This window comes from Armigeres subalbatus, chromosome 2 (genome assembly GCF_024139115.2).
Source record: "Armigeres subalbatus isolate Guangzhou_Male chromosome 2, GZ_Asu_2, whole genome shotgun sequence".
Lineage (NCBI taxonomy): Eukaryota > Metazoa > Arthropoda > Insecta > Diptera > Culicidae > Armigeres > Armigeres subalbatus.
In genome coordinates, this window is record NC_085140.1 from 24,401,535 (window position 1) to 24,428,511 (window position 26,977).

Genomic DNA, 26,977 nt, shown 5'->3' on the forward strand with positions numbered 1-26,977 from the left:
AGAGAAATTAATATTCTTTATTATGCCAAAAAATTGGGGATATGTTATTTTTTTATCTCAAGTTTTATCAATTTTACTAAAATCATGTTTTTTCAAATAAATTGATATAACTCGACAACGGAAAAAGATACAGACGATATTCTTATAGCAAAACACGCGTTTTGAAAAGCCCCAAAAGTCTTCAGAAGATGACATTCGTGAGAAATGAAAAATAAAAAATCTACAGCTTAAACACTTTTTATAAATTTTATCATTATCGTCGTATTGCAAAATTTACGAGAAAAGATGCATTTTCGGTCTGAAGCATACTTTTAAGAAACAAAATTTGTTCTACAAAGTTGTTCTGGATACTTGGGCCCTTATTATAGAGTTACTGAAAAATAGGGTGGGCCATTTTATAAAAATGTAAAATTTTATTTTCTTTTATTTTGCGGAAAATTGACATAAAATATTCCACAGAGTTGTAGCGCAGCTTTTTCCCATCAACTTTGCTATATAAACTTTTTATGTAGCTCTTAAGCTCACTTGTTTATAGTAATTTTACTTACCAGGATTAGGGTGTCCCTCAAAAAAGAATATTTATGATCAGCTCATTTCATTTTTTATTTTTCACGGATGCCACCTTCTAAAAACTTTTGAGGCTTTTTAAAACGCATGTTTTGCTATAAGAATATCGTCTGTATCTTCTTCCGTTGTCGAGTTATATCAATTTATTTGAAAAAACATGATTTTAGTAAAATTAGTGAAACTTGAGATAAAAAAATAACATATCCCCAATTTTTTGACATAATAAAGAATATTAATTTCTCTTTCAGATGCCGTGTGAATATATTTTTTTGGTCTGCCCTAACCGGAGATATCAACTTATGAAAAAAATGTAATTTTGACAGAAAAACGATTATAACTTTTGATCGGAAAAAGATATTGAGCGTATTTACCCATCAAAAGTTGCATTTTTTTGAGCTTCAAAAGTCACCTGAAGACGACTTTTTCGAGAAATGTAAAACAAAAAAAGGAGATAAAAAATACTGTTTTTGTGAGGTACACCCTAATCCAATTAAGTAAAATTGCTCTAAATCAGCCAACTTAAGAGCTACAGAAAAAGTTTTTTAGCTAAATTGATTGGAATAAGCTGCGCTACAACTTTGTAGAACATATCATGTCAATATTCCGAGAAATAAAAAAAAAATTTCTATTTTTTTTTATATGATGGGCCACCCTATTTTTTGGTAAAACCATAATGATGGCCTTACTATTTCGAACAATTTTGTAGAACAACAGTTTTTTCTAAAAAATATAGTTTTGGCGTAAAATTCATCTTTCCGCGTAAATCTGTATCCTGGACCATAGTGCACTGTCCAGTTTCGTAGGTGAAACCCAACTTTTGCATGGACCATCTTTACCTGCAAAGCCAGGTTAATGGCCTCTTCTGGAGTATCTAGGCTGTCCAAGTAGTCGTCCACGTAATGATTGTGGATGATAGCGGCAGCTATTTTTGGGGAACTAGGACTCGAAATCTTTAGCGTTTCGATTCTTAATGATCTGCGCGGCAGTGGGCGAGCATGTCACACCAAACGTCGCGACATCCATAACGTACGTATCCGGTGATTTGGAGAGGTCGCTCTGGAACAAGAACCGTTGTGCTTGCTGGTCTTCTGGTCTCATCTGGAACTGATGAAACATTTGTTGTATATCACCACTAATGGCGACATGCCGTTGTCGGTATCCGGAGAGAGTTGATGGAAGGGACGTCATCAAATTTGGCCCTGCGAGTAAAACGGAATTTAGCGATTGACCCCGTACTGTCGCAGCTGCGTCCCAGATCATGCGGGCTTTCCCTGGTTTTCTACAATGTACCACTACTCCTAGTGGAAGATACCACACCCTTTTAGGATCCGATGAATACAATTGATCATTCGTAATTTTGTGTGCGAATCCTTGCTCCTGATATTCATCCATTTGTTGCTTGAAATTTTCGAAAAGCTCAGGTTTCCGCATCAGCCGACGTTCTAAGGATCTCAAACGACTCTCTGCCATGGGCTTGCTGTCTGGAAAGTCGATGTAATCATGTTTCTACAATAGTCCTGTCTGAAACCTTTCGGATGGCAATCGCGAAGTAGTTTCTTCCAGAATTTTCTTCAACGCATTTCATCGGAGCCTTCCAGCAATAGTGCTATGGCAACGCCAACGTTTTCTATCGAAAAAAAAATTTCCTTCACTAAATCATGCAATTCATCGTCAGCACTGCGAACTTCTTGATAGAGATGGATGTGACACTGTTTCATTGAAAAATCTTCGTCAGAAATGGGACCGTAAACAGTCCAGCCCAGTCGAGTTTTTGCTGCAGCCGGTTGGCCGATCCTACCTTTCCGAATTTTTAGTGGAATTTTTAGATTCACGTTGTCCAAGACAATGAGGATAGTTGGAGTTGCGTTGCAATATCCTTCGATTGGTAGACCACGAAGATAAGGAAATCGATTAGATAGCTGGTCAACTGACAAACTTTGCGAGGGAAGGCGCAGTTTTTGGACAGTGTGTATGGCGAAACAAAGTGGATACACCTTGCCAGTCACTCCTAACTCACGTTGCCTCGACCAGTGTTGATGAAGACCCTTCATCCAAAAATGCAAAGGTGTGAATCTATTGTTTCCGAAGAGCGTTACTGGGACGATGCGAAATAACGTAACGACTTTCAGGGCGTTATGAACATTAATGCGTTTGTTCACTTTCGGAGACTCAACTGCAGACTCTGGCTTGCACGGGTGCAAAGTTTGTGGTGCCGTTCTTCACATCCATCCATTCCACACATCATCGCCTTACAAGGAAACTTCTCATACGCTACTAGGCACCGTCTACATAAATGGTTCTCTTGCGTCCGCTTCCAACGGTCCTTAAAATTGTAGTTCACACGCCACAATCCCGAACTTTGTGTCCAGGCTTGCAACAAATCGTGCACGGCTTCGGCTGGGTATGCTTGTCTCCGCAATAGCTGGGTTCATGCCGTATATCGGCAACCTTCGATGGATAATCGGTTGAATGAGTGTTAACGTACAACTTCTCCTTCGACTTCTGTTTGCCGGAATAAGAACGAGGCTCTTCAAGCGGTGAAAAGGATCTAACATCACTTGCAGCTACCACTAGTTGCGCCATGTAGTTCTCAAATAAGCATAGATCAATCACACGACACTTTTGCTTGAAGAGGGCCCACTCTAGTTTCAAATTCGCCGGAAGATTATTCGCTAACTCTTGGAGTAAAGCTGGGTTCGAGAAGTGGGCCAGCTGTCCACCAGCGCGAAGATGACCGCAAAGATTCTGACAGACAAGTCCAAAAGATATTAAGGATTCTAGCTTATCTAGTTTTGGAGACGGTGTTGTACGAACTTTTTGCAATAGAGGATTGATGTCTAGATCGGATCATCCGTAGAGTGTATGCAACGTAGCAATGATCATGGGCTACGTGGCCGTGTGGCTAGCGGCGTCAATCGTCTAGACGCATGGGCTATGGAACGTGGGTTCGATTCCCGCCCCGGTAAGGAGTAATCTTTTCGTGATCGAAAAATTCTCCACTGGTCCACTGGGTGTAATGAGTCCTGTCCGTTGTCTAGGTGTTAAGTGTTCAGTCTGTACGACCTATGGTCAAAGACGGTTTTCCTGTCTTTTCTATGGGAACCGATGAGGGCTCCAACAGAAAACTACGTATTGCTTCTAGAGCATTTCCTTTAATACTCCGTTGTAATCGCATAAAATTTTCCCCATGGGAGAAACCACATTACTGAGTCGTGTTCTGATAGCAACTTATGAACAACGGCCACTCGACTAGATCGCCCGAAGTTTTCTGGGAACGGCCACTCGACTAGATCGCCCGAAGTTTTCTGGGAACGATGCGTCTGGCAGCGAGTTGTTGAGCAGTGGGAGCGTTAATCCAAGATGGAGTCATTGGTGCAGGGACAAACAACAAAAGTATTGTCGATGCACCGTTGTTGACTGCAACTGATGATACAATGGGTAACGAATTGCTTTGGATTGTTCGCACATCGGACGGTATCGGCAAACCGGACGACGACGCACAGTGGGATGGCCGAAACAGTGGGATCGGCGAAACTATTGATTGGAGAATTGTGACTTGTTCTGGAGGGTGTCTTTATTTTTAGAGCATTTTATTTTAGGAGTAAGAAAAACTGACTTAAAAGGGTGCACCTCGAGATTTTTTTTTTATTTTATTGATAAAATTATTTATATTGTATGGAGACATTGTAGAAATTACAATTTCAAGACACTTTGTCGAAGACACCAGCTTTTTATCTCTGAAGTGGAAAAAGTTATAGGGGTGCGAAGTTAGTAGCCCCTTAAAATTCATTTTTTAGCTCTAACTCTAACTTTTCAGAATGTCTACGAAGTTTTAGGTGCTTCAAAAAAACATTGTGTCGTAGAAGATCGCTATCTTTTCATCTTAAGGAACTATATCAAATTTTATAGTTTTTTATCACTATTTGAAAATTATGTTTTAAATGCTGAACATTCTGCACTGTTTTAGTCTGGTAGAAGTGTAAAATGATGGCTCATTTATAAGAACCAAATACCTGTGATTTTGTCACACAAGAGTTATATATGGGGAATCTTGGAAATTCTTGGATGCGCATGTAAAATAAGTGACAAAAGAGAACTAATGACAAAGCTTTCAACCGTCTAAGACGAGTTTAGCACTCTCAAGTACAAGACACTGAAGATGGCCTCACAGTTGAGGTCGAAATACGTATCTGCAAAGATAACAAAACGTAGTGGAATTAAATGGACCGTGCTAAACTCGTCTTAGACAGTTGAATACATTCCAGAGGACATTTTTATTACTAACTTTTCATTCCGTTAATATGCATTATCTCTACAGCAAAATTAGGCTATCGTAGTTTCTGCTTTTATGGAAATATTCGAGAATATAACTCTGACTACAAAAATAGCATCGTATCCTCGGAAGTATCAGAGTATGCAAGGCAAATGATTCTTGTCATATTGTGTTAGGGTTTTGATAAAGGCTTGTTGCGACTTGCGAGGTGCGTGTATCACTAACAAGTTGATGACAGAGGGTATATTGTTAGGCGTTGCTCGAATACTGATTCACTAGCTATACAGTATCATATTGAACAAATTGTGTTACTTGGGTGAAGCTATTTTTTATAAAAAAAAACAATGCTTATCAACTAACAAATAATCCTTCCTGTGTTTTTTGTGGAGACGCAGAGGAAAACCATGGTCTTCCAACAACAAAAATCAACTAGCACACTGAGAATGTTGAGCAATCACAGTCAGTGGCGTTGCCACGGGACATGTAAACTCTCAGCAAAGGGTGAACAAGAAAGTTTATTCTTTATGAGAAAAACAAAACAAGAACTGTATCGAAACTGAAACTGCATTGTTTTTAGAAAGCTCACGGATAATTCGTTTAATTCGTCAATTAAGGGACGCTTTTAAAATTAAAATTTAATAAAAATGATGATGAAGCTTTCCAGTTTTTTTTTACCGAAACAAAGCTCCTTGCCACCTTGTCAGTTAATTGTGACATTTCCTGACATTGGTGATATTGGTGACAATAATAAATTAGTCTGTTTGCAAGTTTTTTACTGCTTTCCAGATTATCGCAGATTACATTTATGTTTATGCCGAATTATGCAAATCTCAATAAAGATTCTTCATACTGTTTTGACATTCCCTGTTTTGGTATTATTTCCCCTAACTCTTTTTGGTACAAAGCATTATCTGATTTGCTCGGTCTATTAATTTCCTATTGAAAATTGGCTCGATCGGCCATTGCCATTGAAATTTGTAATAAAAATTATCCAGGATTTGCCAAACCTTTTTTTATGAAAATCCTTGAAACCACTCCTGTTAATGCACCAACACCAATGCCTCCTGAAGGTTCTCCGTAAATTTTTCCAAAAATTAATCTCGGAAACCCTGTAGGGGTTCTGAAATTTATTCAGAAATCCCTAATGGAAAGCTCTCAAGCGTCCAACGTGGAAATCTCAGAAAAGCTTCACCGAAAAAATTACCAGGAGTTACTCTCGGAAATCATCCAGAAATTTCTCTTGGATGTCCTGGAAAATCCCAATAAAATTTCATTGGTTCTGTATAGAGTTCTTCCCGAAATTCCTACAGAAGTGCCTTCGAATATTCGTTAAGAATTCTAACCAGCAAATGCTTTCAAAATTCCTTCACTATTTTCTCTGATTTTTTCCAGAAGTTTATCCTTCAATTCTCCGGAAACTCCGTCGGCATTTTTTTTTTAATTCTTAATTAAAGTGATTTTTAAGTTTGACAAAGTTCATCACTTTCGCCGGCAATTGTTCTAGTATTCATTCGAAAATTCTTCCGAATCAAATTATTCAAAATAAAAAAAATTGCAGTTGTTTTTACGGAAATTTTTGCAGTACTTTATCTAACGTTTTTCACCTTCTTACAAGATTTTCTCCAGGAATTTCTCCGGAAATTGTTTTCATACTTCCATTTGAAAGTGCCTTCAGGAACTTCCTCGCAATTTTCTTCAGGCATTTACTCGAACTTTCTCTATGAAATCCCCTCTCAGCTTTATCTAAAAATTCTTCACAATTTTTTTCCAGAGGGATTCCTGAAACAACTGCCGGAGAAATTTCATAGAGCTATGGAATCACCCATAAAACATTAAGTTAGACATCGTTTTTCGTAAACTAATGAACGCATCGGCGTTGTCAAGCACGAGATATTGGTCGAACCTATAAAAGTTGATAGTGAATAAAGGTAAACCAGACCACCGTCAGACCAAATGCTCGTTCATTATGTTCAGTCGTGGAAGACGCGAGAGCTGACTACCGAACAATACTTTTAATTATTCCCTGATCTATATTCCATACCAAGTTGCTAATTCTCCAAGCCTCTTTTTCCTTCCTTCACCAATGATTTGCTGTTTTTGTATCTGAAATGAAACATCGATTCCTTAAATTCTGAAAATCACTTTTTTCTTGTTTTCGTTAAAGTGTTAGCCACGAGCTCATGCTATTTATACCTCTAACGCACGTCGCATTTTTTATTATTCCTAATGATATACATGCCATATGGCCTTAATTCATTTGCCTAACATTCTTATAAGTAGTAACAAACTCCTAAAACCTGTAAATAGTCCTCAATTAATATCGGGTCTATTTTGTAAGTTCAAACTATTTGCGACAATGGATTTTACCTTATAAAATAAGTTCGATTTGCTTCTTGGTGAAGTTCTGTACATTATTTTGTTCTCATTAGGCCGATACAACTATTTCAAAAAAAAATTCTCCCACTCCGGATTTGCCGCCTAAAAATAATAATTTGAGGGGGAAACATAAAAATTTCTGGGAAGTCGAGAGTTTCTGGATTTTCAGGAGACCAGTGGGAGATAGTTTTAATAAATATTTGTAACGGCCTTAGTACACAAAGTGGAAATATTCTTCATATTGGTTGAATCATTCTTCTTCTCCAATAGACGATGAAAACGATGGGGATGTGGTAATTGATTATCTGAGCTCTGCCAACCTGCCGCCACCACAATCCCCCCCTCAGCCAGCACTGCTAGCATCGGCGGTGACCACCGGTCTCTTGAGATGCAATGAACCAACTACGCCGAAGGATTCTGCACATCAGCAGCAGCAGCAGCAACAGCAGCATCTACCCACTTCCGTAGTCAACAACAATATCTACAACAGTAGCAGTAGTAACAGTAGCAACAACGTTCATAACTATAACAGTAGCAGCAACAGTGACAAGTGCAGCAAGAACAAGCTGAGTGACATCGTCATCGACACGGGTATCAACGACTTCGGTCAACTGCAGCCACTTCAGCAGCAACAGACGGTTAGCAACGGCAGCACCAGTGTTGCCGGCAACCACCACCACGCCAATATGGTGCCAATAATTAGCGTCACCCCGCACAGCCCGGGAGCCAAGTACAACTTTCTTGGTAAGAAAATTGAAATCTCTTTTAGGGGAAATTGTTGAATTCGTTTTAAAATGATTATTTTAGAGGATACACTGCATCACCTACAATGTATTCGAGAAAGTGTCGCTCAGATGAAGAACTCCACCATTCAGAATACCAACTTTGGTGGAGCCGGATTCATCGGATCATCGGTAATGCCATTAATCAAAGAATCTTTCATTTAAAATTATTACATTCACTTATTTCTGTTTAAAGCTTTCGTCATCCAAGCTGTTCTCGTCATGCCCCTCGCTACCAGATCTGACAATCTCGAACCCGGGAAGCATCTGGCCCCACCAGCAAACAATGTACGGTCTGAACACCGACCGGCGGAAGTCCTGGACGGCGATTGAGGATTTGACAGAATGTGCCAAATCTTCGCACAAAAGGTTTGTGTAATACGAACCGTAATTGAATGCTTATTTAACCAAGTGCTCGTTTCAGTGTTAGTTTGTCGAGTTTGGACAGCGAAGAGCAGGAATCGCTTCGAGCTGCCGAGAGGTTGCACAATCGTACCAGTAGAAACAGCACCGGAGGAATATCGACACATTCACTGAATGAGGCGGAACTGGCGGTGAGAAATACGAACTTTTTTCAATGACGCAACGATGGTGACATATGTGAAGAACAAGTTTTTCAACTAACGATAATCTCAACGTGGTGTGTTACGGATAAAGATCTACCCCACAATGTTCTCTAATTCTTACTCTTCTTGTAAATATTTATGAGTTATGGTCGGAATAGTATGGAACGATTATAATTTGGGTTTAGATGACCATAACTTATATTACTTAATATTTAACATAGAGAAGCACAATGCAGTAAATTATATAAAAATCCATCTTTGACTGGCGTGATGCAATCATATGATTAAAATTATCCAGATCAAAATGGACTAAAGCATTTAGAAATAATCATTTTCTAAAGCAAGATTGCTACTCTCGTAGACTGTGTTTTACTGTTCTAGAAGTTGATAAAAAATCAATGCCTCGACCCATTTCGTTGTTGGACAATAAGCGCTCCAGACAAATGTTCCATTACAGCAAATTAAATATTTCGAATAGTTAATGATTCTTATGTCATCACCGTCAGGTTGAAAAGTGCGTCACATCTGTCACTGATTGTGTTTAACTCGTCTAGTAAATTGCTGATCTAATATTAACGCATTGCTTTTCCCATTTAGAGGGACTTCGAAAAAATCGTAGCCAAGCGCAACCTTGCTCCAACAGTCTGCCGGATCCCGCTGCAGAAAAGTATCTCGACGCCGTCGATCGCGCCGGTTCGCAATCAAGGTGCCAAAGAGGATACCGCAACTCCGTAAGTATTTGCTTTTAGCTACAATTGTTGAAGTTCACAAAAAAAAAACACATCATATCATGTAGATTTTTATCAATATGAATCACGAAATGCGTAGAATCACTGCTGAACGTAACAATTATTGTCAGCCCCATTCCAGCAGTGATTACCAGCCTTCAATCGTGTAGGGTTGTAATTCCTTTATAAACTATATTTATATTATTATCATATTTGATTAAATGTTAGCAACTCAAAAACCGAATAATGATCATTTGACCGTCCAGTTATTAAAAAAAAATGGACGTGCACTTCTATTTTCATCTCTTTTTCACTATTTGCACTATTTTTTGTAGTGTACCTGAGATAAAATCGATGCAAAGAATTTAGATTTTATAGTTTTTCCACTATGGTGCTCAATGAGATCAGTTAATTATTTTCTGAATTGATTGTAACAGCGATTAATTAGTAATTCATATGATTCGAACAGCCCAACTAACCTAATGCCTTTGTTACCAAATGAGTTTCTATGTTAGGAATATTTTGTTTTGTTTTTTATTGCAGTTCTTTTTACCGCAAGTATGTCGTTTACTTAAGATACTTTTATATAGTTGTGGCAGCTGTTATGATTATTGCTAATTTTGAATAGGTTTTAAAACGAATTGATTGTTTGAATTGTTTAGCAAACCTATAGGTTATATTAAACCTTATCCTCGTAAATTTTATAAATACTTGATTGAAGATTGGCTTTTTCATTAAGTGTTCGATCGTAAAACTTTTTTATGCAGTATGAATATTTCGATCAAGCATACAAATGTACAAACAAATATTTTCAATATTCAGTGTGCACGATGTTTCGCCTTAATTGATATTTTTTAAATGACGCTTATTTTTAACTAAAAGTGTAACATTTAAGAAGAGGATGAAAGCATGTTGCATATGAATTTTTGATATTTTGTCAATGTTTGGTACAAATCGCTGCATTTCCAACAACCAATTGGCCAAATTACTCATCTAGATTCGCAGCCATAAGTTTTTTTTTCCACGAATCCACCCCCATTCCATTCCCAGCAAACCAAAACCTCACCAAAAATGGATCAACATTACAGTGCTTACCGCTTTAAATTTTGTGTCTTTCGTTTTCTTTTGCATTCTTTAAATCAAACCTTGAAATACAAACAAAATATGACTCCCAAAAAATAAACTCCCGAATCAACCCGCCAACCCAAACTCAGTTCACGGCATCTTTCCGACAGTGAAGATGAAACCCACGACGATCGATCACTGCTTTGTGTGAGAGATAAAAAGTAAGTCACCGGTTTAGTTACGCTCCTTACGTCCTACTCTGTCCCCTGTTTTGTGCTTCTGTTTAGATTACTTGTGCTAATATGTTTCTATCCGAATAGTTTAGCTCTCATCGAATCGTTACTAATCACCATTCTCTCTATAATTGGCGATTGAATCCCGTTTCCTCGACCATTGTGTGTTCTCATCAACCTTAACATAAAAGCTTCTTCGCTCACTATCTGCTCACAGGGTTTTCGTGTCGTTTGTTGAACGTTTGCATTTTATGTTTTGGGTACCAACACTTCACTCAACATCTAATCAGAACAACATCACATTTGGACAGTTTGATTGTTGTACTTTTTGGTGTTATGCGCTTCGGTTTACACTTTCTCTTATTTAACTTATCGATGTTCAACGTTTGTGCTTGTTTTCAACCTAACGCAATTACTGTTTTTCAGGTTAAATAAATGTGCCTGTATTTGGTACTTTTATAATTCTTAAATAAATTAGAACCATATACATTTTTTTTTTAACTTTTCGGCAGAAAAGCGAAACAAGCGGGAAATTCGTATTCAGGATCTCGTTCTTTATTCCATTTCAAATGGACTTCTAGTCGTTTACGAGTCGAATTGATTTCATCTTCAAGTCGATTCCAACTTCAACTTCGATTCGATTCCGATCTCTACACTGCTAAAAAAGTTTACACACAAAATACTTTTAAAGTATGCTCTTTTGACTATAAAGTGTTCAATTATGACTTCAAAATATGCTCTTTCGTGGGAGAATGGGACTACACACAGAAAGGAATCTTAACTTAAAGTCGATTTCAAATTAGAGTCGATTTAGGCTTCTAGATGTTGTAGACTTCTAATCGATTTTGCCTTCTATCCTATTTCGACTTCCAGTCAATTCCTGCTCTGAGTCAATTTCAACTTTGAACTGATTCCGACTTTGAGCTGCATTCAGCTTTTATTAGCTTATAGTAAATTTCGACTCAGAGTTTATATTTCGACATGAAGTCGATTGGGACTGCGAGATAATTTTACCTTCCAGTCAATTTCGATTAAACTTGAATTGATTCTTAATTCAATTTGATTTCGATTTCGAATTGATTAAGATTTCACATCGTTTCCGATTTTTTACTATTTGAACCAATTCCAGCGAAAGTGGTACATACTTACTTACTTATGGATCCTGTACACCTCCGGTGGTGCAAAGGGCCGACTTAAAAGATCTCCATCCTGAGCGTTGCCCGGCTATCGCTTTAACCTGTTGCCAGGTTAGATTTCGGTCGACTTCTTTTATTTCTTAATTGAGGCTTCGCCGCCATGAGCCTCTGGGTCTGCCTCTGCTGCGATGTCCCGCTGGGTTCCAGTCTAATGCTTGTTTACAGATTTCGTTTCCGCCCCTACGTAGAGCGTGGCCGACCCAGCCCCACAGCGAAAGTGGTACATAAACCATTATTGTCGATTTTGTGTTTTTTACACCAAAGGCTTCTGTTAGCAAAGATCTAGAATTTTACAGTTAAATCTCGAGATATGTACTTTTTAGTTTTTGGTATATATAACAATGGTAATTTTGTTGCCAGGAAAAGTAGTATAGTCAAACCTCTATGAGTCGATATTGAAGGGACCATTGACTCATGGAAATATCGAAATGTGGAAAAGAAAATCCTTGGATAGCTGTTTGAAGGGACCATCACAGCAACCCAGAAAATATGTTTCAATATGGCATAATTTGCTTCCACGAGTCGATATCGAATCACAGAACATCGACTCATGGAGGTTTAACTGTACATGTAAAGTTCTACTCGCTAAAACCAGCCCATTGAAAAGAAAATTTCTCAACATGGAAGTTTCCGCAACAGATTTTAACCCTATTTTGAATTTCAAGATGGTTTACTGCCGTTTAAAATAAGTTTACAAATGTACATGTACCACTTCTTCTGGTAACGATTTTCGGTTTCTGTTGCATTTTGTTTCCATCAGTAGTGGTACATGTGCATTTTCTTCCAACTAACTTGAAATTTATCAAGAAACTTCGCATATTTCTCATTACTACCTTATTTTTGCAGTTTTTTAAAAATGAGTCTAATTTCGTTCACTTTCGCTGGCACCGGTTCATTGACAGTCAAATTTTGTCTATTTCAATTTTGCGTCGGTTCTGACTTCGATTTGAATTCCATTTTCACTCGACTTCGATTAACTTCAAGTATATTGCGACTCCGAGATTAGTTCGACTTGAAGCTGAATTTCCGTTCAAGTAGATTTTAGCTACGAATCGATTACGATTTTGAGTCAATTTCGATGTTTTACTCAATTTTATTCCATTGAAAAATATGGTCTACAAAAAATACGCAAATACGCAATATATAATAAAAAATAATAATTTTTTAGTCAATTTTAACTTCTTGTCGTTTTTGAGTTGGAATTGACTACCTATGACTTCGATTTCAATTTCAAATATATTTCAGCTTGTCTCGATTTTAACTATAGCCGAGTTGTTACGATTTCGAGCAGATTTTGACTGTTCACAATTTTAATAATTACCGATTTTTATAATTTTACCCGATCTCCGATGGAAATGTTTCTGAAGCTCACTGTGCTCCTATCCTCCTAAGAAGGGCCTGGAGACGACAGTTTTCAGGGGTCTCTCAATATACGAAAAAGGTTGATCACCACCCGCATGTTTACGCATGTTTAAATGTTAAGAGATCCTTTTCAGGGCCAAAAGTTTCAAATAAGAAAATGAGAGAGTGAGAGTAAATTGGACGGCAGGGTTATATTGAGAATCATTTTCTTGTCTGCGTACTACGTGCCCGGCCCATCGTAGTCTTCCGATTTTCGCGGTGTGAACGATGGATGGTTTTCCTAACAGCTGTTGCAACTCGTAACTCTTTCGTCTCCTCTGTGTGTCGTCTTCCAACTGTACCCCGCCAAAAATAGTACGCAAAACTTTCTCTCAAAAACCCCAAGCGCGTGTTGATCCTGTTGATCGTGTTGATGAGCAGTCAGGACGTTGGACGTCAGGAACATCATTCAATTCGTCGAAACGAATTTTCTTCAAATTGCGAAGCTTATTTACTTGGCAGCGGTAGAAAATTTACTTTTAATAGTTGTAAGACTCTAATTTTGTGATCCCGGAACCGCTCAGTTCCAGAAGGGAACTGGCCTAAACCCCTAGCTGCTGGTCTAGCCGCGGCAGCCGTCTAGGGTCGACTCAAAAGGCCTCTTTTGGTCCGGGTCTCAGGGTCACTGGTGTGGGGAGGTTTTCGAGAGTGCAAAGGACCTAACCAGAAAACTGAAAAATGGATTTGGAGGCTAAAACTTACAGGTGGGTGGGGCGATAAGGTGACGACTGGGTTGGTCGGGCGATTGTGCTGCCCAACATAGAGCACGCGGTGAGGTAGTCGGCGGGCTGCCGAACGAAAATGATGCCAGAAAGAATCCGGCCAATGATGCAGTCGACGGTAGGTCAGACGGTTATGACCCCTGCAGGCCTCGTAGGGAAGCGGACTTCGGTGTCGTTCAATGGTGGCAAGACAGTGGTTCAGTCCAAGGCGGTCGGTTGGAAGTCGGCCGGATGGAAAAGCGGCTGACACGCGGCCGCGTGATAATACGGCCACTGGCAGTCGGCTGGAGGCCGAATAATGGTGCTACCGGACGGTCTAACGAAACAGCGGCTGGCACGCGGCTGGACGATGATACGGCCACGGGCGGTCGGCTGGAGGCCGAATGATGGTGCTGACGGACGGCCTAACGAAAAAGCGGCTGACACGCGGCCGGACAATGATACGCCCACTAGGCGGCGATGCAGCCGGGCGAAGATGCCGCCGACAGACGACTGGGCGACGTTTCGGTCGGCAGTGGCTTGGATGGTGAGGTGTCTGACGGAAAGTCAGCTGGTGATACGGGTAGCAAGCGACTATAGAGCCACCGGTGGGAGGCCGAGCACGGAGGCAGTCTACGAACTGCTATGCGACGGGATGGCCGAACAATGATGCGGGTCGATTGGCCTCGAAAATCTCCGGCGTCCTTATTGCGGGAATCCTTTGCACCAACTCACTATGCCACTTGGCCAATTTTCCGAGAAGGAAAAGAACTCTCCTCGTTGATTCCACAACGCTGACTACCATCACTTCTTTTTTTCGCTGTCTCTCCAGCCTCTTGCTAGGGCACTCATCTCTTCACAGAAAAGACACGTTTTATGTATCCGCCTTTCCCTCTTTTATCTATATTATCGCTCACTGGGCGATGTAGCTCATTTTGCGGCTTGCGTTTCAGCCACCCACCGCACGGTTTGAAATCACCGTTTACAAATCTTTCCTACGCACAATGTAACTTTACATCTTTACGCTCGAATGAACAAAAGTAACAAATGTTACCCGCCGGTAACATAGTAGCAGAATAACATGCGACTTCAAATAGGGTAAATCACTACTTGGGCCTATCGACCCGATTACTGGCTCACTGCACAGAAAACTAATGATTTATACTGTATGGAAGCCGTAGGTTTATGATGGATAATTTTTAAAAAGTCTCCCCTCGCAGTCTCGCACAATACCCAATTATTTTGAACCATTTGTTTTACTCCCAATTGATCCAATTATAAAAAATAAAAATGTAGATTTCGAAATTTCGCTCTTCGTTGCCACACCACTAAGCCGGAGTGATTCTTCCCACTTTTACAAAACGGTATCATCAAATAAATACCTACCTGAAAATCGTCACAGTTTCATTACAATCATTGCTTGAAGCTTGAAGCTGAAGCCGATTGCCATGAAATTTTCAGGGAAGAAGCGTCATCATGTCTATTTTTATTTGGATTGATTTGAACATGATGCTAATCCGACCGGATTTATTGAGGGGGTCCTGGGTCAGGTGCAGTCAAAAACGGGCCATTTTTCTTAAAACCATTGATAAATGAGCAAAAGTTCGCAGAATGTTTATACAAACGTAGTCAATTATTATTGACCAGTATCAGTAGTTAATTTTCATACACTTGTATCACCAGGACATGGTTGCGGATGTTCCGGAAACCTGGCTCCCTCAGAGAAGTGGACAAATTTTGATTAGCTCCCAAACTCATATTGCAACATATCAAGCTTCATGATTTTAAAAGACAATCTCAATAGATGAATTTTTGAAAGTTTTCAGACACATTCTCCACGTCCGGAAATATTCCCGGGAGCCAGGTTTCCACAGAGAAGTGGACAAATTACGTTTAGTTCTGAAACCCATCTTGCGACATATTATACTTCAGGATTTAAAAAAAATGAAAATGTTGGACACATTGGCCATTTTCCAAATGGAGACAGGTTCCTGTGAACACTTCCGGACGTGACCAATGTGTCCAAAATCTCTCAAAAATTCATCTATTGATCTTGTCTTTCAAAATCATGAAGTTTGATATGTCGCAATATATGTTTCGGAGCTAATCAAAATTTGTCCACTTCCCTGAGGGAACCAGGTTTCCGGAACATCCGGTGCCATGTCCTGGTGATCCAACTGTATCAAATCTAACTTCTGATGCTGGTCAATAATAATTGGCCACGTTTGCATAAACATTCTGGGTATTTTTGTTCATTTATTATGTTTGACTGCACCCTCCTTAAAAAATCCGGCCGGATTAGCAGCATGGTTAAATCAAGTCATGTACCAAAAAAAAGACATGTTTACCCTTCTTCCCTGAAAATTTCATGGCAATCGGATATAAAATGAGCCCACACGGGTTATCTTAATTTTGATTTCTAGGTCAGACCGAAACGGGTTAAATCAAATAAAAGCTTTTTCAAACGATGTTAAACGACAACATCTGTTTTAAGTAGAAGTGAAACCCATTGCAATATTACACGGCCAACAAAATTCAGGAGAAATTTCTTCCTGTCATAGCTATCATTTAAATAATGCAGTCGTACTCATGTTTAGCCGAGAATGGGGTAAGAAACCGTATAATCTATTACGTACAGTAACTTACTCCTACGTCACCTTTGCGTACAACCTGACAGAGCTGCACATTTGGGCCATTTGGCCGAAGGGTTATTTGGCCGAAAGGGTCATTCGGAAGAAAGTGTCATTTGGCCGAAGGGGTCGTTTGGCCGAATAGGACATTTAGCCGAATAGTAATTGAAAAGTGAGAAATTAGGAGTAAGAAGAGGGACGATTCCTCATTTCTCACTTCTCTTTGTAGTGCAAAGTGGGTAGTGAGACGTCTCACTATTCACTTCGCGCTCCTCATATTTTACAGTGAGAAATGAGGAATGAGAATTTAAACGTCTTCTTTCTTCTTACTCCTAATTTCTCACTTTTCAAATGACCTGTTCGGCCAAATGATCCTTTCGGCCAAACGACCCTTCCCCAAATGATCCTTCCGGCTTAATTACCCTTTCGGCTAAACGACCCTTTTGGCCAAATGACCCATTCGGCCAAACGACCCTTTCGGCCAAATAACCCTTTCAGCCAAACGACCCTTTCGGGCAAATGACTCTTTCGGCCAAATGACCAATTCGGCCTAATGACCCTTTCGGAACTTTTTGCTAATTCGGCCTGTATGAAGAAAAATTTCATCATTTCTTGTCGAATTGGCCTGGTTTTATCATTATTCTGCTGGCACGGATTCCAGAATTCAGAATACATGTTGGGATTTGTGATGTGTAGTCCTGCTATCTGGAGTTATTCCAGTGGGTCACTGGGTCAGATGCAGTGAATTTGACCACAGCTTTCTTTTGTGGTGATATATGTCCACAGAAGATAGCTTTATAGTCTCTTTTTAAACCATTTTGGTAGTTTTATAAATAGGGATTATATTAGAACCAAAAATCATGGGGACACCTGTTCCAGAATTGGCCAACAACACAGTTTCTTCGAAGAGACCTTTTAAGTATCGACCGTGCCTTCCACCATTGATCCATCCGTCAACCATAAATTATTACTTCAAATTGCAACGCAATATACACCGCAGCTCACCTGCCAGGGAAGAGAAAGGCCAATGCGTCCGATTTACAACTGATATTTTTACTAACGACCACGCTTGCAAATTGGATAAAAGTTACTTTTCACTGAACTGAACAACGGTTACGACGTTTTATAAATTCAATTTATTTTCTCTTCACCACGATTACTTCACGAATATTGCCGTAATCTGAAAAAGTGACGTATACGCCATTTTCCAAAAATGGTGTTATCGAGTAGTACTCATCTAACTCTTTCACAGAAAAATGAAGAAATTGTAGGTTGGATTTGGCGCAAACGTCACTTTTTCAGATAGTATCTAAATCAGAAGATCAGTAGTAAATTTTCAGTAGAGCTAAATTTAAACTTCTTCTAGGTACCTCGTTGTCCAGCAGCCTACTTAGCTTCTATGATTTCTTTGGTGTCTTGCATTATACAGTCGTCTCTCTACATCTCGATATTGAAGGGACCATCGAGATAGGGAGAGTTCGAGGAATGGAAGGAAAATTGAAATGGTTAATATATCCTAAAAAGCTCATTACTATGAAAAGCGACAACAAAACAAATGTCTTTTCCTGTTGTTAATGTGTTTGTTATTGTCCAAAGATGGTCTAGTAGTCTAAAAATTTGAACATATCGACATAAGGAGAGTAAATCATGAACAAAATATGATCAGAACACATCGGGATTGAGGGCTATCGAGATAGGGAGGTTACCGAGATGTAGAAAGCTCAAATGTATGTAGTTTGAAGGGACTGAGGAAACCTTCGACATAGGGAGAGATATCGAGATATAGAACATCGAGATGTAGAGAGTCTGTAATAAAAAGACTATAATTTAAAATTTTTGTCATAGCACACAGTAGCCTAGCAACTTATCAGTCTATGGTTGCTATGATTGGATTTTGTTCCCAACATTTATGATGTTGGTAATTTGGCTGAATAGGGTAAAGTGCCCAATAGTGGACCCCCAACCAATAGTGGACCCTCCAGCCATTTTTGCATTATTACAACACAATGTAAACATTTTGCTATGAAATTCTATCGGGAGAACCTACCTTACAGTCCTATGATTTGATTTGATTGGGAATTCTATGAAAAGTAAAATTAGATGATTTTTTACAATTCTATAAAAAAAATAAACACGAGAGTGTCCATTATAGGAATATTTGGGGGGTCCATAATAGGGAAGAAGAACGTCCCGAAACGAAACATGAAAATCAATTGAAGAGTCGACTATAGGGAAGCAAATTCCTATTTTGAACCCCCGGGAGGTCTACTGTAGGGCGAATTGAGTTAGACTTTAAAATGTTAATTTCAACGAAAAATGTCGTGTATTTGAGCGTTTTATGTATGTATCGTAAAGAGGAGATGCAAAACTTATTATTAGATATCAAACAGAATTACTTACTTTTACTTATGGATCCTGTACACCTCCGGTGGTGCAAAGGGCCGACTTGAAAGATCTCCGTCTTGAGCGTTGCCCGGCTATTGCTTTAACCTGTTGCCAGGTTAGATTTCGGTCGACTTCTTTTATTTCTTTATTGAGGCTTCGCCGCCATGAGCCTCTGGGTCTGCCTCTGCTGCGATGTCCCGCTGGGTTCCAGTCTAATGCTTGTTTACAGATTTCGTTTCCGCCAAATCAAGCAGAATTAATATGTAGAAAATTTCTACTCCTTATGACAGCAAGAGCAAAATTCCGCTACTAGGGGGTCCACTATTGGGCATTTTACCCTATGTTAACAGAAAATTACCAGAGCAAGGTCTGCTGCATTTCCTTCGTTTATTTATGTATTGATAGTCCAATCCAAAGTATCTGATAGTTAAGGTACGCAAAGAGGATCTCCTTGCACTAGTTCTGAATGATGCTCATGTTATGACAAAAACATTCATTTTTGTTCAACCATTCAAGTGACTTCACGGGTGTGTTCACTTCTTACCGGATTGAATAGCGCCAGGAGCAGCCAAGAGTATTTTTCTCTCAAGATTCGAATTTTGGTTTTGATGTTGTTGGCAGCAGAATCAGAAGTGCGCGTCGGAGGAGACGCTGCAAAACATTTTGTTGGAGAAAACGCGGATTGCGGTCCCATCATCAGCATCGGCGGAGTTACAGGAAGGAAATTTTATTCCCACTGTCGGCATGGGTCGTGTGGTCGTCATTGTCAGCATCAGCAGCACTTAAGTGAAATTTTCTCGCCACATTCGGACTATCCGTTGGCTGTTTAGCTACGATGGCGTCTGTGGCAGCAGCGGTGGAGCAACTTTCTGCAACGTTGGCATCTGAAGTACCATCGATTGGCAATTATTAGTAGAAGCAACTCTTAAGCCATAATTTTCTTGCAAATCTAAACTATTGAGCGGTTGCTGTTAGTGATTAAAAAGGCGCATTATTGGGAACAAACCGGTGCTTTTCAAAACCACAATTTTATAGAAGAGAAGGTTGAGGCGAGGCAAATTTTGTACAAAGCGCAAATCTTAATCGCTTGGCGACAGCAAAAAGAAGCCGTCGGCAGCAGAGTCACAAACGAGTGTCGGAGTGAAACGCTTTAAAAATTTATTTACATGGATGGCGTAGGCGTCATTAGCAGCCAAGTAACTGCAAATAGGGACACGGCAGGTATTTTCGTCTGTTCGTCATAGTCTCGAAAACCAATAAAAGAGACGCTTTTTTGTAAAACTCATACGTACCAAATCGTAAGCTCAGGAGAAACGTTCTGCTATAGTGGAGTTCTAGCAAATGTACGTTGCTTACGTTGGTTTTAGCCCCTACGACGATGGACGGAAATACCTGCCGTATCCCTATATGCTGAAATTGATATGAAACTATGTATTTCCGTTGTCCTTGTACGAACAAAAAATCACAAGTCAGTCGAAAAGCCGCTTGGGGCGGTTTGGTTGAACCTGACCATATATGAGTTGACTGTCAAATCCTGCCGTTTCCGTTGCTGTTACGCTGCATTGCTTAGCGGGCATTAATGATTTGAAATGTGCATTTGAAATGTGCATACAATGAATCCATTCTTTCCAAGACCATCGTTGTATGCAAAATAAAGCTGTTCTGAGAAAAAATGTTTGGAAAACACAAAACAGCATCACTTGGCGACGACAGAAAAATCAATAAGAACGAAGGATTTACGTTGTTCACAGTATGTGGAAACATAACTTGTGAGCGAGATTGGTTTGAAATAACTGGCGTCGTCGGATATTCCTTTATCCTAGGGAAGGACGATAAAACTTCCCTACCAGCATCCATGAATTTTGCCACTAGCTTAAATCTGATTGAATGCATTTAAAAGGCCACTTTGCAACTGAAGGGAGGCGTTTGAGACAAACAACAACTCATAAATATTCTGACTTGGTCTTTGCTTTGGGCGATTGTTTGTATATACATATAAAAATATGCTACTCGTCTTAGTGTTGTATTACTTTACGTGGTCCAGTTTCAGAACATTATGGCCTCTTGAAGTATTTTCAGGGAACTTGTCATTTTGTTTTATCTTACTAAATGTAAGTCTGATTGTTACTACCAACAGTTCATCAAAAATTGAATCAGAAAATATTAACTAAACACCTATGAGTTCTTATCCGAATCCTTATCTTACCAGCCATCAATCTAATCTTCACTAATCCCATAATTGTTATATGTTTCTGTTGAGACTACTGTTCTAACAATTATATACTCTCCATAGACTAGGATTTAGAGATAGATATCTATAATATAGAATGTGTTCCACCACGAGAACCCTAACACATTGTGCTCATCTGAGGCTGGGAACTTCTCATAGCAAACTACCCTAACTGTGCCGCTCCAACTTAGACGAAGCAAATAAAACGTCCAATTGTCATTGTTTCAGCGAGGGCTACACAGACCACCCGGAGAAGCGCAGGAAACGTGGATCGTTGTTCTTCCGCAAAAAGAAAGACAAAGCCAAAACCAAGGGTCAGAACTCCACCTGTGACGGTAAGATAGCCCATCATCAGTTAAATTCATTCCATTACATTCGAATTCGTCATTCCAGCATGTGGTGCGGTCATCAATCTCGCCACCTACAAGGAGCACGCCGTAGAATGCAAAGCCAAAATCGCAAAGGTGAGTAGAGTTATTCGATTATCAGAACCAACTGAGGTCTAAATTGAACCATTTCAGAAATATTTCCAAGTGCAGCCCAAATCCGGCTCCGGCAAAAAGAACTCGACCAACAGGTGAGTTATGGCTCATGTTTGTCCCTGGCATTTGTTTTTGAAATCGTTGTCTGTTGTTGAATCATATTTTTGCATTGATGATAATTCTGGGTTAACATTGGATAACACCACGAGTCACGTAGATCAGTCCACTAGAAATGCGGAACAGAATGTCTTTCGCTAACAATGCAAACGGTAAGAAGTAGAATTTTATTCATGACGCGAGTGTATCCAATCGTTACCCTGGAACTTTTTTAACAACGATTAAAGTATATTTTGGTTGATGCGATTGGCATTTTGTAATGTGAGTGCATCAAATTAGTTTAGTATATTTTTGTTGTGTACCGAAGACGAACGACGTTTGATAATACAATGATGACCTATCTTTCGTTCCGATAAAACTTTCACATAATAATCTCAACAATAACCAGAAAGAGTGAAAAGTAAGACGGATGGATTTGGTTCGCCCAATGACTTTCCGCATTTTCCTAACAAGAATAATTATAAAGAAGTTATTGCATCCATTATTATTGAATATATTTTGACCGTGCTTTTCGTCTTGCATTCTGCTTTATTTTACAAAGTATTGTTTAAAGTGAATGACATGCGACATGAATGTATAAATGGAACTTGTTTGATAACGCTATTTTAAACGCAGCGCAGAATGTTTTTTGCATATCAACATGTTGTTTTCCGGCTTGAGTTATGTTTCGATTCGCTTGAAAGCTTCAGACGTTTTGTTCGCTTTTTATAGGTTTAATTTAATTCATATTCATGACCGCTATTTCAAAATATTTATCAAATTATTTCGAACAGACGTGTGCAGTTCCGCTTGTCAAACATTCTTTCGAACATTTTATGTTTCCATTGTATAATTTTTGAGTTACTTACCCGAGAACATTGTTTCTCAATTTTGTTCCATTTCCTGTTTTTGAAAACATTTTCGTTATGTGAGACAATCTTGAATTATATTCACGGTAATAATGCCACCAATGTCTCTATTCTTGTTATTGTTAATGCCAACCCCAATCTGCAAAAATACGACCCATTGTGCGCGAAATTTCGAACAAAATGAAACCAAAAAATAATCAAAATTCAACAAACAAACAAAAAACTGTTCCACTTGTCACTCGACCTCGAAATTGACCAAACCAAACACCCAAATCCGAATCAGTGATAAAAGCGGCAAGAAAATGACTGGATGCTACTCTCCGTGGAGATTGGTCGCTAACAAGTTAGGCGTGGTTTCAACTCACGCCAGGTAACGCTAGCCAAAATTGTCACTCTCACGTTTTTTCGCTCACTTTTCTGTCTGTCTCTATCTCTGTCACGAACATTTTGTAACATTCTCTCCGGTCTCTCACTCTGTCATCTCTCTTTCGCTCTTACACGATTTTGTACAACCACGAACAGATTTTGGACCACTAAGCATTAAATTTCCACATTTTTTGAAATTTGTTCAATCAGGTGTTTTTGAGCGTGTCCATCTTAAAAAGTAAACTATCACACTTCACACACAGATTGTATGCTACTGTTGGAATTCTGTCAGTCTGTCTCTCTGTCTCTGCAACTCTGACTGTAATGTTCTCGTTGATGTAAACACTTTTTTGATGAGTAGTTGTAGATACTTCAATCTCCGGTGTTTTTCAGCTCTTGTTCACGACTGTTACCACGATTTGAATTTTGTGTCTAGTTCTGACAAATTTCAATTAGCAATTTTAAATGTAGATAGATCTATAGGCTCTTCGCGGTAGACTAATTATTGGACGTAAAGTTTGGTTATTGAGATAAAGCAGTTATTCATTGCTTCAAGCTACGAACGTTTCATAAATCTTTTCTTATCAATTTTTATCTTTTTATATGTTACTGATACATACTACACCATTTGCATTTCTTCTATTTCTCATGATCAGAAACATTCGGAATTTGTTGGAAAAAGGCACCACAAATAACATTTTGGGTTTATGAATTCTATCGAGAACACTTGACTATAAGATTGTCATTGTCCATACAGAAGCTCTGTTTAGATTACCCTCTGGCTAATACAAAGAAATATTCTATTTTTTTAAATCCTTCTTTCAATTTTGTAAATCAATTTAAAAAAATAACTTTATTTATCACACGAACATGTTTACACATTGAATCAAGATTAATCATTAATGGACTTTGTCACTATTTCTAGGAACTTTTTCAAATGGGCGTAATTGATTCTGACCTTGATTTTTGGAACGGCGATTGTGCTCTTAATTCAAACTATTTTGGTAAACTAATGTACTCAACAGAAAGAATAGATTGCGGACTATCCGGTAGAAACATCAGTTGAACGAAATTTGGTGAATAGACATTGTAAGAGTCGATTCAAAATTCAAGGTCAAATACAGTTAGGCCTATTTGAAAAAAGTTCCTAGATTTGATAGATTTGTAATAGAAACGCATCCAAGCGGCTTTCTATCTGCATAACGCGACATGCAGCAAACGCTCTACTTAAGGAAAAGATGTGGTTTGGCTCAACGCGACTTCTAAGTCTGATACAAAAAACATCATAAAAGATTCGAAAGGATGGAGATATTAATGATTTCTTCGTATAATATTCACTGCAATAGTGGTAATAAACTCTAGAGGGAGGTCGTCACTGGTGAAACGTCTTTTGCTTCGTCAAGGATTTTTTTTATTTCATTCATATGATAGGCTCGGACGTAAATAACTCTTTACGGAGCCAAGACTCTTCATTTATTTAAAGAGGAACGAAAGCTTACGGAATAGAAGGCGGAGTTGGAATAGTAGAATAGTGTTAGCAAATAAGGAAAATTGCCTAATTTGTTGCCAGGACCCCTAAATCATCAAAAAGATGCTATTAGGCATACGGGAATTGGAATTTTCGAAATTTTTTTTAAACGTTGGCTGTCCTGCTACCACATTGTGTTGGCCACGCATTGAAGTCTCCTGCAATGAGTAAAATACTGGCCTGCGACCCACCAGGTATGATGTCAGCCAATCGAGGGGGCGTAGAAAATCCAGTGGTACACTCAATTTATCTTAGCTTTGACAACGCCATCCATCGTCACGTTAGGATCGGGAATCTTTTCTTCGAATTGATCGCTGGTAGATTGGGTCCGTCGCGATGATGCGGGACGAGTCGGCCAGAATAAGGACGCATCGCTTCTACTACCGACTACCACAGAAACTGCTGGTGACTGAACAATAATTTAGGCTGGAATGGTTGTGCGCCTTGCTCCAGCTCGCACATAGCATGCACAACGGAGCTTTTTCACATGAGATCTTAAAAGGAGGCTTCCGAGCCTCTTGAAAGGAGGCTTCCGAGCCTCTTAAAAGGAGGCTTCCGAGCCTCTTGAAAGGAGGCTTCCGAGCCTCTTGATAGGAAACTTCCGAGCCTCTTGAAAGGAGGCTTCCAAGCCTCTTGAAAGGAGGCTTCCAAGCCTCTTGAAAGGAGGCTTCCAGGCCTCTTGAAAGGAGGCTTCCAGGCCTCTTGAAAGGAGGCTTCCAGGCCTCTTGAAAGGAGGCTTCCAGGCCTCTTGAAGGAGGCCTCCCGGCCCTCTTGAAAGGAGGCTTCCGAGCCTCTTGAAAGGAGGCTTCCGAGCCTCTTGAAAGGAGGCTTCCACGCCTCTTAAAAGGAGGCTACCGTGCCTCTAGAAAGGAGGCCTCCGAGCCTCTCGAAAGGTGGCTCCCGGGCCTCCTGAAAGGAGGCTGCCAGGCCTCTTCAAAGGAGGCTTCTGAGCCTCTTGAAAGGAGGCTTCCAGCCTCTTGAAAGGAGGCTTGAGCCTCTTGAAAGGAGGCTTCTGAGCCTCTTGAAAGGAGGCTTCCGGGCCTCTTGAAAGGAGGCTGGAGCCTCTTGAAAGGAGGCTTCCAGGCCTCTTGAAAGGAGGCTTCTGAGCTCTTGAAAGGAGGCTTCTGAGCCTCTTGAAAGGAGGCTTCTGAGCTCTCTTGAAAGGAGGCTTCTGAGCCTCTTGAAAGGAGGCTTCTGAGCCTCTTGAAAGGAGGCCTGAGCCTCTTGAAAGGAGGCTTCCGGGCCTCTTGAAAGGAGGCTTCCTGAGCCTCTTGAAAGGAGGCTTCTGAGCCTCTTGAAAGGAGGCTTCCAGCCTCTTGAAAGGAGGCTGGAGCCTCTTGAAAGGAGGCTTCCAGGCCTCTTGAAAGGAGGCTTCTGAGCCTCTTGAAAGGAGGCCTGAGCCTCTTGAAAGGAGGCTTCCAGGCCTCTTGAAAGGAGGCTTCTGAGCCTCTTGAAAGGAGGCTTCCTGAGCCTCTTGAAAGGAGGCTTCTGAGCCTCTTGAAAGGAGGCTTCTGAGCCTCTTGAAAGGAGGCTTGAGCCTCTTGAAAGGAGGCTTCCGAGCCTCTTGAAAGGAGGCTTCCTGAGCCTCTTGAAAGGAGGCTCTGAGCCTCTTGAAAGGAGGCTTCCGAGCCTCTTGAAAGGAGGCTTCCGAGCCTCTTGAAAGGAGGCTGGGCCTCTTGAAAGGAGGCTTCTGAGCCTCTTGAAAGGAGGCTTCCAGGCCTCTTGAAAGGAGGCTCTGAGCCTCTTGAAAGGAGGCTTCTGAGCCTCTTGAAAGGAGGCTTCCGAGCCTCTTGAAAGGAGGCTCTGAGCCTCTTGAAAGGAGGCTTCCTGAGCCTCTTGAAAGGAGGCTTCTGAGCCTCTTGAAAGGAGGCTTCCGAGCCTCTTGAAAGGAGGCTTCCAGGCCTCTTGAAAGGAGGCTCTGAGCCTCTTGAAAGGAGGCTCTGAGCCTCTTGAAAGGAGGCCTTGAGCCTCTTGAAAGGAGGCTTCCTGAGCCTCTTGAAAGGAGGCTCTGAGCCTCTTGAAAGGAGGCTTCCTGAGCCTCTTGAAAGGAGGCTTCGAGCCTCTTGAAAGGAGGCTTGAGCCTCTTGAAAGGAGGCTTGAGCCTCTTGAAAGGAGGCTTCCGAGCCTCTTGAAAGGAGGCTCTGAGCCTCTTGAAAGGAGGCTGGAGCTCTTGAAAGGAGGCTTCCAGCCTCTTGAAAGGAGGCTTCCTGAGCCTCTTGAAAGGAGGCTTCTGAGCCTCTTGAAAGGAGGCTTCCAGGCCTCTTGAAAGGAGGCTTGGGGCCTCTTGAAAGGAGGCTTGAGCCTCTTGAAAGGAGGCTTCTGAGCCTCTTGAAAGGAGGCTGGAGCCTCTTGAAAGGAGGCTTCCTGAGCCTCTTGAAAGGAGGCTTCCTGAGCCTCTTGAAAGGAGGCTTCTGAGCCTCTTGAAAGGAGGCCTGAGCCTCTTGAAAGGAGGCTTCTGAGCCTCTTGAAAGGAGGCTTCCTGAGCCTCTTGAAAGGAGGCTTG

General features: G+C 40.3%; 1 protein-coding gene across 2 annotated transcripts in view; it reads left to right on the top strand.

Moving 5' to 3' along the window:
• Positions 1-26,977, top strand: part of LOC134218258 (uncharacterized) — a 56,027-nt gene that overhangs the window by 11,490 nt on the left and 17,560 nt on the right. Inside the window, exons 3-11 of one of the 2 annotated variants that reach the window (XM_062697186.1) lie at positions 7,487-7,960; positions 8,024-8,130; positions 8,195-8,367; positions 8,423-8,552; positions 9,162-9,295; positions 10,507-10,578; positions 21,362-21,468; positions 21,527-21,597; positions 21,655-21,710. In XM_062697186.1, coding sequence (XP_062553170.1) covers positions 7,487-7,960; positions 8,024-8,130; positions 8,195-8,367; positions 8,423-8,552; positions 9,162-9,295; positions 10,507-10,578; positions 21,362-21,468; positions 21,527-21,597; positions 21,655-21,710 — 1,324 coding nt within the window. The remainder of the gene's footprint in view (positions 1-7,486; positions 7,961-8,023; positions 8,131-8,194; positions 8,368-8,422; positions 8,553-9,161; positions 9,296-10,506; positions 10,579-21,361; positions 21,469-21,526; positions 21,598-21,654; positions 21,711-26,977) is intronic. The other variant, XM_062697187.1, reaches the window with a different exon arrangement.